We start from the raw sequence: 14090 nt of genomic DNA, 5'->3' as shown, positions 1-14090 counted from the left end.
CTCTCCTATAAGATAACATTGGAGTTACCTTAATACATTTAATACCCTGTAATCTCCAAATGGGAACAGGTGACTCCTTCATGTTTGGTGTCTTTGGAATTATAATAAAAAATCTCTACATATGGTAAAGTCGAAATTTCAATTACAATTTTGAAAATGCCACCTTTGGAAAGTGAGTGTGAAACAACAAAGAGAGAGCCAGTACTGGCTTTAATCCATGAAAAAGAATCTTTTGATTTTGAGGTCACAAAACTTAATCAGCGTGATCACAATGTATTTTTCACTAATAATTCAAACACATTTTGTTCAATCTATTTGATATACTGCCATGAACATTAAAGCATTAAAGAAGAATGACATGCCCATTCAATTAAATATCATGCAACATATTAACACAGATGTCAAAATAATGTTTTCTACACATGACAATAATGCAACAACAACATAAACAATAAGGATTAATAGACATGCCCCAGTTCAAACGTTTAGCAGAACTAAAAAGCCTCAATTAGCGGAAACAATAGTGTAGGCTCACTTTTAAACCATATACACTAGAGGTTTGACAGCAAATTAGCTGTGGATTGTTGCAACAGTTCCTGTTAAGGTGTGATCACTATGAGGCATTAAGGAAGGATAATTTTGAATGCAAAGTAAGTTACAGTATGCTATGGATCAGTCACCAACCGTGCTTGCAGTTCATGCGTGAAACTTGTGATTACAACTTTCAGAAAACGTTAGTTGCTTCTAATCTTGCTGTGTGTAATGGATCAGTCACTAACTGCACTTTTTGTCCACGCGCAAGCCTTGGAATTGCAACGTTCCAAAAACAGTACATCTTTTTATTTGGTTTCCTTTGAATTTTCCCATGGTAAGCCCAGAACTTATCTTCAGAACGATGCCACCACATGACTATGGAATGTGTAAAACAAAGCAAGCAGTTGGTTCTAATGACTACAAAGATAGAACTCAGAACAGCGGTTGTAATCCCTACACTTCCAACAAGCCAGCATGCATTTGAAAGATATTCGGTAGCAATGTTTTCCTAACAACAATTGAGGTACAATGTTTTCTTACATGATGACGCTCCACATGACCTGGCTACTGCTGAGAAGCTGCGCTCACTGCAATCAGGATATTGAAAGTCAGCGTGTCATTATTAATGCTCCATCTCACAATGCAAGCAACGCCACCCCCAGATTGTGCTATCAATAAATGTTCGTATAAGGACTATTTGGTGAGGAATGGACTTATCACACTAATTTTTCTCGCTCCAGGCACAGCCGCCATCTTGGAATAAGGAATCCAACCGAAATCAGCTCGGTTTCAATTTGGATTGGCAAGGTTAAACTAAAATCTGTTGCTGCTTTTAATCAGTGAGTGAAATAAAGAATATTTGAAATAACATGGCAATTCAGCTGTTTTTTCACTTGTTACAAGTCCCACCTATATTGCTCTTCCTTAACCCCTTGTGTGCCCATGACGAGCTGGACTCGTCATGGGCCACGGTTGCGCTGTGCCGATGACGAGTCCAGCTCGTCATGAACCCCGCCCGCTAATGCAACGGCCGGCACAGGGCGGGGAAAGGGCATGGCACACAAGGGGTTAATTAATTTTTTTAGAAGTACAACTACCGATAAGGTCCTCCTACTTCACTACTGGAGCGTTTCTACACTTTACTCCTGTTTTATTGACTTTAAAGCTGCATTCAACACCGTCCCCAGAGGCTCACTGTGGTGCAAACTTCAGGATTGGGGCCTGTCGGATTATCTAGTGGGAGCAATTGTGTGGCTGTACTCTAACACCTGGGTGCAGGTCAACCTGGAGGACGGCACATGCATTTCAAGGAAAAATTCACACAAATCTGGGCCTGAAACAAGGCTCTATTCTTGCCCCTGTGCTCTTCAATTTATATATTGCCAACATGTCAGAGGTCTTAGATAAAGCTAACTATCATCCTTTCAAGCTGAGATGTCGGCATATGACACATCTGCTCTATGCGGATGACCTCGTGCTGTTAAGTCTAACCAGATTCAGCATTCAGCGGCAACTCTTCTGTCTGCACAATTACACCAGCAGAAACAGTCTTGAAATAAACTACAAGAAAACAATGACGGTCATCTTTGGCCAGAAATTGGCTGTTCGCAGCAGGTGGCACCTAAAGGGGGAACTGCTTTTGCACAGCTCTGAATACAAATACATGGGCACCATTCTGGACAGTCAGGGGTCATTTAAATGACATATTAACACCCTGAGGAAGACAGGCACTAGCCTAATGCTTGCTCTTAAAAAACTTATCCAGAATCTCAAGGGTCCAAGACTAGACCCCTTACTCCATGCTTGCTGCCCTCTTGCCTGGGTGAGAAGGACAGGACCTGCATCTATTGCACCCAGGACCACCTGAGTGACTCCAAGGGCTATTTGTAAGGCCTCCTGACTTGGGCCTAAGGGACAGATGGGTCCAACAACCTCGATCCCAGCACCTGGATTCTGCCATCTGTGAGTCTACCCTGCCAAGTAGTGCTACCCCAGTCCTGAACCCTGGAAGTGGGTCTAAGGTGCTCTGCCAGCCTCTGTGGAGCCAACTGAACCGACGCAACACCTCTGCTGTGCAGCGCAACCCCAAGAAGAATCAGCGCATTGCCGCTGCTGGCTGGATCAGTACCGCAGCAAGGACCCACATCGCCGTGCAGCCCGTTGCCCCATTGGAACTACCTCTGAGCGATGCATCCTCTGTTCAGGCCCTTGGATCCCTCATTGATGGTAGCCTCGACTACGGACTCTACATCACAGGCTAGCAGCTCCTCAGAACCGACGCTGCACCCTGAATGTGTGACACATCCTCAATGCCAGGCTTAACATCACAGTCTTTCATCAATGGGATCCTCGACGACAACAAAGGACTTCGCACCGCAGTCTTGTTGCATCTTGGAACTACTGCATCGCATTTGACTGCAATGTATCTTCAACACGGGTCCTCGCAATGTTCCGCAAACCAGGATTTAAGGTAATTTGCTCAGCCGTTCTAACTGGGTCCCTGTGCCGGCCCGTGCTGCATCATGGTTGGCCTGAACTTGTGGCTTTGTCTAGTCTGGTGCGACCAGATATCCACAGTTGGAGCTTTGTGCTATTTGGTGCTATTTTCACTGAAACCTATAAAATTGGATATCTATGGTTCTACTGATTGGATTTTTGTTGTTTTGGACTTGTTTCATTTATTAAAAATAACGTATAAAAATGTTTTTAACTTGGTGTGGGATAATATTTGTGTGGTGTTTTCACTTTATTAGTCTTTGGAGTGTTGCACAAATACTTTACACATTGCCTCAAAGTTAGGCCTGACTGCTCTGTGCCAAGGTACCAGAGGGTAAAGCACAGGTTAATTTAGGGTTGCCTTGTGCCACACCCTGGCAAGTATTGTGGTAGCTGCTTGACCTGGGCTCAAACCACATTCAACCAACAACCACATTTCTTACAGTAACCATCATCAATATGCCATGCTCCTATAGTAACGACTTGAGAACTCACAACAGCTAAAGCCACTGTAGCCAGAACAGAGAGGAACATCAAATATGTTATTTTACTGCAAAAAAGTACATATTTGTCCCATAACTGTTTAGAAATAACATTACGCAGAATAGAATAGTGTCTAGTACTTCCTTTTAATTTTACTTTACATACTTTACATGGCTCTTGTTATGTGTTTAGTACCATCTGTTATAGAGGAAGTCAGACAATAGAGAAAGTCAATCTTTGGGACCTTTGTCGTTAAATACTGGATTCTGCAGGCTGTATGTCTAGTGACTCAATTGTCAAACACTTTCTTAAGTTCTACACAGTTGCTAGCAAGATCAAAACGAATGCCAATGGTGCAAATTAGTGGGAGGTGCAACAATTATACCTCCATAGCTCCCAGAAATTCATGACAATGCTTTTGGATGACTTTAAGTGCATGAATGGAGGAGTAGCGATGACAATCATACACACTATTGCCATCGGGTATTCCCCACCTTTCAAACATGTTGATTTTGCTGTCATAACCACCATATTTACCATGCTATTATAAATCAAAGCCCAAGGGAGCATTTCTTGGAGGAGGCTCGTTTTACTAGTCAATTGTGTGCACCCAACAATAACATTTTACAAAACCTATTACAAAACAAGCATTAAAAATACTAAAGGTTTGGCAGTGAGCGTCAAACCTATTGGATTTGCAAATGCTTGTTACTAATAGGGTCTCTCACTTATGCAAAAAGAAACACTGTGTGAGACCTCTGCTTCTGGAGATAGATGCAAACTCTGTACAGGGATGCTTAATTTGTAAAAGAAAAAAAAAAGTGCCAGGGGAATTATCAGGAGCCCACTGAAGCTTGCACCACCCATTACCCCAGCCTGTGCTGTGCGACAAGGGCGACAATTTGGACTATTCCTGGTCGCCCAAAGCTATAAGAATGGCTTGGGCAGCTCTTGTCAGTCATGTTTTATGTATAAATAATGATTAAACTGTTGTGCTCATTTCAAAATTAGACAGACAGCATCACCATGTTTGGGATTGTCATAAGTACCAGTACCAACAATTAAGTGCCAGTGCAAAGCAGCAGAAACCATTGGCTCAAATTGAGCACTGCTATGCCCCTGCGGATGATAACACTGAATAAGAGTCCTATGTGTTCTTAGAGATAGAAACATCCTATGTGAGGTATATGTACCTATGGATAAACGCCCCTTATTTGAGCCTTTTGTGTAAATGAGAGAATTCTCCATGTCAGGCATGTGAAAGCCAAGAATAACAATTATTTGTATGCGGTGTGTGACCATAAGGGTGGTAACACACTGTACGAGGCCTGTAGCTGCAGGAAGATTAATAACTTCGCCAATTTTAGTGCATTAAACACTGGAAACATCTCATGAGCACCCAAACATTGAAATACTCCGTTCTTTCCCAGTGCTTCTAAAAAACAGAAGCACACCAAACGAGGAGTATGCGCCTAAGAGTAAAATCAGCCTATGAGCAAGGAACCCATAGAAATAAAAGAAATACTTTAAGAGACACTACTAGGGTCAACACAATTACATGACACCTCCAGCTCTTAAGACATGAGAACTGTCTGATACCAGTGCATTAAAAATAAGAACATCCTGTGTCACACGGTCTCCTTAAGTATAGGAAGACATAATTTTAGCTACAAAACATTGCACCACCAAATTATGCCCTAGCGAACAGGAAACGTGTTTGTGCACGGATCGCAATTTAACGAGCAACTTGCAATCAGGCACTTAGTGGCAAGGTGGGTTACCTTATATTTAGATTAAATATTATTCCTGAAAATATGTAACACATTTTTGGGGAAGTGCCATGAGCGTGTTTTGCTTCTTAATTGACCACAGCGAGGAACTAAAGCAGAAGTGTATTTCTTTTTTTTGTATCTGCTGTACTGGCATTTGAGATAATGTCAGCTAGTACCACTAGAAGCAAAGTTGAGGAAAAACAATTTAAATCAATAAAAGCAAAACTACATTTACATGCATGTTAATAAGTGCTCCAGAACTGGCGTGGCAACAATGTTCTTTCCAAATGTTTAATTCGAGAACCGTAATAGTTCAGAGTGGCTAAAACCACTGGTGAGTTCAACAAGATTTATCCGAGCAATAATAGACCCTGCTTACTGTTAGAAATGGGGGTCTGCAATTGGCAGAGATACGCACCTTTGTCCAAGTAGGGACCCTTCCTTAAAGTCAGGGTAAGGGAGTAACATACTTCAGATAACCCCTGCTCACCCCATTGGTAGCTTGGCACAAGCAGACAGGTTTATCCCAAAGGCAATGTGTAAAGTATTTGAACTCTAAACACACAGTAACACAGTGAAAATACCACAAATGGACACCACACCAGTTTAGAAAAATAAAGTATCTTTATCTAACCCAAACAAGACTAAAACGTCAAAAATCCAACATACATGTATCAAGCTATCGCTTTTAAAATGGTACCTTCAAAAATAAAACTGTATAAACAAAATTGCTCCAGCCGGAGCTATTACGACATTGTCACAGGCACAAATCCAAAGCACCGCGCAGACCACAAAGTGCGTGGGCCAGGCACGGAATCACATAGACCCCCAAACAACAGTACCTTGGAAACGAAGTCATAAGGCAATGCACAGCGTTGTGGAGGTGAGGCGTCGGTGCCGAGGTGAAGCCAGTTCTTTTCTGCCACAGGGGAGGTGAGGCGTTGCGTCCGTGAGGGGGCGAGGCGTCGAATCCAGGACAGGGGAATCGAGGCGGTGTCGGCGATGAGGCATCAGTTCTGGTAAAGCGATGTGACGTCGAAGAGTTTGTGAAGTCACACTCATCGGTTATCGGCTCAGCGATAACGTGATACTGGCGCTGGCGGTGACGGTGTCGGTGCGAGTGCTTGCGTCAGGAAAGCTGATAACTGCAGGCATCGACAAACATCAAGAGGCATCAGAGCTGCAGTGCAGGCAGGGCTTTGCATCGTGCACTAAACAAGCGGTGCCCCCGGCTTCGGTAATGGTCATGGCCTCACTGGCAACACCGCTGACAGCGCCTGAGTTGTTTTTCTTGCTTTGCAGGAACAACCACACACATTCTCAGGGCACAGGAACTGGAATTGGCGCCCTTTTGAATACAGGAGTCCACAGAGGAGTCCAGGTGCTGGTCAGTGGGTGCAGGTGAAGTCTTTGTGGCCCTTAGACTTCAGGACAGGAGGCAAGCACACACAAGCCCTTGGAGATTCTTCTTCAAGCAGGTTCACAGCAAAGTTCCAGTGAGTCTTTGTCTTCTCCTTATTAGAAGCAGCAACTGCAGGCCAACCCGGCAAAGCACACACAGCAAATGGACAGTACTCCTCCTTACTGCTCTCCAGATCTTCTCCTTGGCAGAGGTTCCCCTTGAGTTCAGAAGTGATCTAATTCTCTGGAGTTTAAGTTCCAAGACTTATACCCCATTTTCTATTTGTTCTCTTTTTGGCAAGGGTCTCTGAGCCCAGTCCAAACCAGTTCTGCCCTCTCTGGCCCAGCTTCACTACAGGAGGTGGAGATAGCCTTGTGCAAAGGAGACACAGCCTATTCAGCTGCAAGTGAAACACCTCCCACTACTCTAAATGAAGCCAAGGTCTATTCAGCCCAGCTATTAGTCACCCAGGAAAGGTAGAACACACCTCAACCCCCGTGTGACTGTCTACAGGGAATGCACATCCTCAGATCCTGTAACTCCAAAAACAGACAGTAAATACACAAACAGCAGAGGCAGCCAGAATGGTTAAACAAGAAAATGTCTACATGAAACACATCAGCACATGCCCTCCCTTTCACATACACTGCACCCTGCCCATGGGGGTACCTTAGGCCTACCTAAAGAGTGCCTTACATGTAAGAAAAAGGAAGATGAGACCTGGCAAGCGGGTGTACTTGCCAGGTTGACATGGCAGTTTAAAACTGTGCACAGACACCACAGTATTAGGTCTGAGACACATTTAGAGGGCGACTCATATGAGAGGCGCAACCAGTGCTGCAAGCCCACTTAAGTGGAATTTGAATTACAGGCCCTGGCACACCCAGTGCACTTTACTCGGGACTTACCAGTAACTCAAATGTGCCAATTGTGGATAACCAATCATAATCACAGTTTATACAGGGAGCACTTGCACGTTGACACTGATCAGCAGTGACAAAGTGCCTGAAGCATCTAGGCCAGCAAAAACGAAATCCATTACACAGTGAAAAAATGCAGGAGGTTAAGGCAAAAAGTCAGGGAAACCACGCCGAGGATGCCAAGTCTGACGCCTACCTTTCTAATCACACTATTCAAGTCTGTGCCACCCACAGGTATTTCACCTATGCCTTTGCCAGACTTTCCTCTCCCTTTTCATTTGCTGAACTATAGTAGGTGTGGATAATGAAGCGGCAAGGTTGTTTCAAGGCCACGCCGCCTGCCATTCTCTCAAAGTCCTCCAACACCCTTAGCACAAATTAGAGGGATGTGGCTGTAGTGCCAGCTGCCTTGATGTACAGTCAGATAATTGTAGTTTAGAGGTAGACGAGCAGCAAATTAAGAGGAAGAGCTGATCAAATGGTTGGCTCTGGCTCTAAGAGCTTGTGCACCAGCTAGTTTCATCAAAATGTTTAAGTATACAAAGAGTAATGGATGGAATGCTTCAATTAATCTCAGCTACTGATAACTATTTAGGGCCACATCCCAGTCCATCGTTATTTTGCATGCCATGCTACCTTAGTTGGAACCCAGCCATATGTAAATCAGTCCAGACCCTTCTCCAATGGGAACAGTCCAGACTGAAGCCGGCAGCCAGGTCCACACACAACCCATGACCAGTTTCACCCTACTTAGGGCTCTTCAGCCAGGTATAGCTTGGTTCCAGTGACAGAGTGTGCACAGGACTCACGTCTGTCCATACCAGTCCCATTTAGAGCGACACACTAAAGTATACAAAAAGTGATGAATGGAATGTTTATCTCAGCCACTGGTAATTACTTCGGGCCGCACCCTAGTTCATCATTATTTTGCACACCATGCCACCTTAGTTTGGACCCAGCCATATGCAAATTAGTATTGACTCTGCTCCAATGAGAACAGTCCAGACCCAACTGCCAGGCCAGCTCCTCTGTGAAGTGGAACACAAGCAACCCCAGGGTGGTCTCATTATGAATAGAATCAAAAGAGGGAGAGTGCATGGCCATTTCACTGTTTGGATCTGTTAGGTACTGAAAAAGGCTTAGGACCAGAACCTCAACCTCTCCTACCCCAGAACACCAAGGAAGTTCCCCACCTCCCAGAAATGGATGCTCACTTCAGGACATCTACCCCTCTTCTGGCTTTCTGCCTTGCCAAACACCACTGCGTCTCTTAGCCACTTGTAACCGAGTCAGGCTTCATGATAAACCCCAATCGCATTTTAGCACAAATAGACATAAGATGAAACAGATTCAGAATGGCTCAATGGGACAGTGTATATTCAAGACCACTATAACCAATCACCCTACAGCAACTGCTAAATAAGATTGCAAAGTGGGCATACTATAGAAAGAATTGACAAACAATGCTGGCAAACGGAGAACTCTAACCTAATCCAGCGCTGCATGTCCAACTAGATATATACTCTGACCTTCACTTATCTCCGCACCACGATGGTCATATAGAAGGACTGTCTCAGAGTCCATCAGGGCAGATCTTTGATACAATAGTCTCTCCTCCTAATGCCTGTCCATCCTCATAAGATGTGGTGAATCTTAAAGCAGCAAGTGTGGTAAACCTTAAAGCAGCAATGAATACAGATAACGGGCCAAAACACATGGATGCTGAAGATAGCGGCACAGGGGTTCTGTAGCACCCCCAGAATAACCGTGCTGGAGTTCAGAAGGAGAATGAGCAATAAAGATGCCTTTAAATGTTATTTTTATCTTGTCACATTTCAAACACAGAGGTCAGATGTCAGGCTATGTCTTCTGACAACTTGCTGCTTATGTTTTTTTACCATGGGGATTGGTTTTTACTTTTCTTTCTCTGAATGCAAAGTTAGAGGATTTTGTAAAGTGGACTATCTGACAATTTGCTGGGGTACGGGGAGTGCTAAAGAAAAGGCTGTAGGGTGTCAGCTTTTTTTCTAAAAACTCAACAAAATGTAAATACCTGTGAATGAACTGTACAAATATTTCAAAATATATCAGCAGTTAGGAAAGCAAAAATGAAGGACTATTTTTGTAATTCTGAAGTGTGATGGAAACAAAGATTTTAAATGCATCAAAACAATTCAAGACACTTTATTTAGATTTGCAAAGGAAAAATATTTTCAGAAAATCGATTTTCCACACATTATCTTTTGAGCACAATATAGTTTTATCAGTAAAACTGCATGTCAGTGTGAATGTTGTAACTATTTCAATGGAAGATGTGCTGTCAGTAAATTACAGTGTGCTACCACACCACATTTAAGTAAGATATTTACAACAGAGTGTTCCAAAAGGTGTGACTGGCAACTTACCACACCTTTACCACTTCTTATCACAATTCTTTAAGAACTGATGGCATGAGATCTAGCAGAGAGCCCCTATAGCCAGACCAAATATCTTGCAGTATGTTGTTAAAATCTCTATTATAAACCTCATCTGATTTATGATCAACAAATGGGCTACCTATGTTTAGTAAGTAGCTGTATTCTGACTAGACATCACTGTGAAGACACAGGCTCTAGAATGGTACGTTTTACAAAACATAATTGGCAACTAGACTTCAAAATCACTTTATGTTTTCCTGGTGCTATCACACCAACAGGCACATGCATCAATGTTGGCTTTTGCAATTTCTTAATTGCGATTTTTAAGGAATCGCAATTAAGGAATCGCAAAAGCCTATGCAAGTACAAATCGCTTTAAAAATAGCGATTTTAAACATTCCTAATTTGCGACTCGCAAATTGCGAGTCGCAATTAAGGAATACCTCCCCATTCATTCCTATGGGCCTAGAGGCCCATAGGAATGAATGGGAAGACATTCTCAATTTGCGATTCTCAATTAGAGAATCGCAAATTGAGAATGCAATTTCAAGGGTGCCAGGGTGTCAAAAGGACACCTTGTTGCACCCCTGAAATCTGCATATGCATGTGTGTGTGTAAAATGGAACTTTGAAAAATGCACTGTAGTGCATTTTACAAAGTTTTTGCAAATTACCATGAAGTTCAACTTCATGGTAATTTGCGCCCCCTATTAGCGAAATCGCTAATTTTTTTACTTTAATGCTTTGCATTTAAGGAATCTCAATATGCGATTCCTTAAATGCAATCGCAATTTAAGTAATCGCAATTTAGAGATTACTTAAATTGCGATTTTTGTATTTGAGATGATGCATCCCAAATGCAAAAATACTGCTCGTAAAGGTGCAGATTCCGAGAATCTGCCTGTTTGCGATCAGTTTTTCTTTTGATGCATGTGCCTGCAAGTGTTTATCAGTACTGTGCTGCAAGATATTAACAGTAGAGGTAGGCGAGCCAAGCAATTAAAAGGGTGGGCCGAGCCAGAGTCGAGTCAGTGGTCTGGCGTGGCTCCTAGAGCCTGTATACTAGTCAAGTTCTGAAAATATTTACTATGTAAATCATACAACAAATATCACATAAAATATGATAAAGTCTCTTCAAAATTAAAAAAGTGTGTATTTCTTTAACATGTGATAGTTTTGACATTAACATATTCTAGGCTAGAACTGAGAAGTACTTATCAAATGTGATAGTTTTTAAACATGAACCTAAAAACATTCATGCCTCGGTCACCACACTGCCAACAGTGCCATTAGTGAACCAAGAGGTAAGACAATTGTCATGTTAACCATGTATGTTTCCCAGAGTATTATAAAGCAACATTTTGGTCTATTAAGTCAAACACTGTAGGTATTGTACAGTTGGTATTCTGAACTCATGCATTTTAAAGTACATTCTCATGCGATTATGAAGAAAAAGGAGTTTGCTAAAATCACACAATTTAAGCGGGGAAGCTGTGAATTATCCAGGTTTTCTGCTTTCACTTAGAGGTAATCTGCTACTTAATGAGTATCTATTTGTCACTATTTTTTTGTAAATGCTTTGTTTTTACCTCTTTGTGCATTTTTCCACAGTCCTGGAACATGAAAGTAACTCCAGGATTGGTTTGAGCAGGTTACCCTAGCCCTCATTTTGAATCGGGGGGCCTGTGCCAGCCATCTCCAGGCTGTTTCACAGTCGTTGGATTGCTGGGTCTACAGTACGCATGTGGGGCTGTCCGTCGCAAGACGGCCAACCAATCTGACATGCGCACTGTAAACCTGTGCTGTCATCTTGCATTTGCGGGATTCAGCCCCAACCCAATCTCGCGCTGTACATATTGCGAGCCTCTGTGGTGGCAAATAAATAAAATGGCATTGACAGACCATTTTATTTAATTGTGTTTGCCTACTGCTCTCGCAGCAGGCAGGGTGACGCTCCTCTGCTCTTGAGGCGGAGTCGCCCCTGAATATACTATGTTTCTTTCGCTTTTTTTTACCAATCTTGTGACTCTTTATATCAGTGCGTAATATGAACTGAGTGACCCCTAACTGTCGAGGTGAGTCCAGGTTGTGGGTGGCTCTGCACAACTGGGCACAAATGAAAGCTTTGGAGTTGTAGTGTTTCTCACAAGAATTCATACTACATTCTCATCCAATCCTTGGCCTCTCTGCAGAGCCCTCAAATTGATTGTCACATGTGCCAACTGTAATTACCATTTTATCTGACAGTGAGTGAAGGAATTATGGGCCCGATTCGCAGATCTAATTTAAGACAAAATCCTAAACTTACTACCATTTTGGTATTCACAGAAGGCACTTACTCCTTTTGGTATTCACAAAAGGCACTTACTCATTTCGGTATTCACAGAAGTTAGGAGTCCTAACTTTCGGACTCCTAAATGTCTTCTGTGAATACCGAAAGTCTTACAGTTAGGATTTTTCTCAGTTTAGGAGTAGTAAAGTTAGGACTCCTAACTTTAGGACTCCTAAATGCCTTCTGTGAATACCGAAAGTCTTAAAGTCAGGATTTTTCTCAGTTTAGGAGTAGTAAAGTTAGGACTCCTAACTTTAGGACTCCTAAATGCCTTCTGTGAATACCGAAACTCTTAAAGTTAGGATTTTTCTCAGTTTAGGAGTAGTAAAGTTAGGACTACTAACTTTAGGACTCCTAATTGCCTTCTGTGAATACCGAAAGTCTTAAAATTAGGATTTTTCTCAGTTTAGTAGTCCTAAATTTAGGACTCCTAACTTTACTACTCCTAAACTGAGAAAAATGGTAGTAAGTTTAGAATTTTGTCTTGTTAGTTCTGTGAATCAGGCCCTATATGGTTATCAGAATCATGGCAGTGCCAAAGGCAAAGAACATGAATGTATCTGCAACAAAGTATCACGCATTCCTCAGCCAAATGTCACTCATAAGCCGTCTGAAAACGTGAGAGCTGCGCTCTAATCAACAGGTGCTTTTTCGAATGTTGGAGTTGCAGTGGTGCGAGCTACAGTGAACCGTCTCAGCTTTCCTCTGTGCCCCCCACCTTCGCACACTCAGTGAGCCACCCTTACCTGGAGGGGTCTGTGGGCTGCTCGGTCTTGCATTTCGCGTTTTCTCAGCGCGGACTGTTTCGACGATTTTGCGTCCACATTGCTTCAGTTTTGCTTGCACTTTGTTATTTGTGGTTTCTGTTTTCGCGGGCAGGAGAAGGCTCGTGTTTTCGCTCGCAGTCCCATCTCTTTTGTTTTTCTTGAATAGTTTTTTCATTGACTTTCCAAACTTTCTGGATGGCTGCGCCATTGGGATATTATTCGCAAGCGATGGCGGAGACAGGCGTTACGCCTCTGTTGTCTGTGGGAGGGTTTCCCCGGCACACTGAAGAGGCGTCTCGGAAGAGTTACGTGCGATAGAAGCTGCGAGGAGAAACATCACATCGCCCAGTCACTGGTTGCGCATTTATTCCGTGAGTCACAGAGCTACCCTAGCTGTCTGCGCACACGCCGTTTTCCCACATGAACTACAAACAAATCCAAACGCCTCCCCTCGCTCACGTGCTCCCGGGGAATCCCAGAACCTTTTCATATTCATTTCTAAAGGTGAAGCTACATATCGCGAGCTCATTAATTTCCAGCTTGCTTGAGTTTAGGCTGTTGGCGATCGAAGGGTGTGGAGTAGGCGCTGAAATTGTGTGTGTGTGTGTGTGGGGGGGGGGGGGGGGGGGGGTGCTGCGGCTCCCCTAGAAATAACAATGTTGGATTTCATAAGAGAAATTTTGCTGCCCATTCAAGACAGTTCAACTGTCAGGCTAAGTGTTCTGGCAAATGGCTGTTTTTTGGGAAACTAGTGAGAGGGTTTTGTGAAAGCGACATATGTGTCAATCTTGCTGAAGTACAGTAAGTGAAAGGTATGGCTGTAGGATGTCAGTTTTTTTCTAACACAACAATATTCAAATATCTGCAAATGAACTATACACATATATCAAAATAAAGCACAAATGACGCACATTCTTTTGTCATTCTAAAGTGTGATGAAAATAACGTTTTTAAAAGGCTCAGAGCAA

General features: G+C 42.9%; 1 protein-coding gene across 1 annotated transcript in view; it reads right to left on the bottom strand.

Moving 5' to 3' along the window:
* LOC146798941 (exocyst complex component 3-like) overlaps positions 1-13521 on the bottom strand; it is a 243595-nt gene extending 230074 nt beyond the window's left edge. Inside the window, exon 1 of the mRNA XM_085626310.1 lies at positions 13102-13521. Coding sequence (XP_085482436.1) covers positions 13102-13330 — 229 coding nt within the window. The 5' untranslated portion in view covers positions 13331-13521. The remainder of the gene's footprint in view (positions 1-13101) is intronic.
* Positions 13522-14090: the final 569 nt, after the last annotated feature.

The sequence above is a fragment of the Triturus cristatus genome, chromosome 9 (genome assembly GCF_964204655.1).
Source record: "Triturus cristatus chromosome 9, aTriCri1.1, whole genome shotgun sequence".
Lineage (NCBI taxonomy): Eukaryota > Metazoa > Chordata > Amphibia > Caudata > Salamandridae > Triturus > Triturus cristatus.
This window is presented reverse-complemented; position numbering and strand designations above follow the sequence as displayed.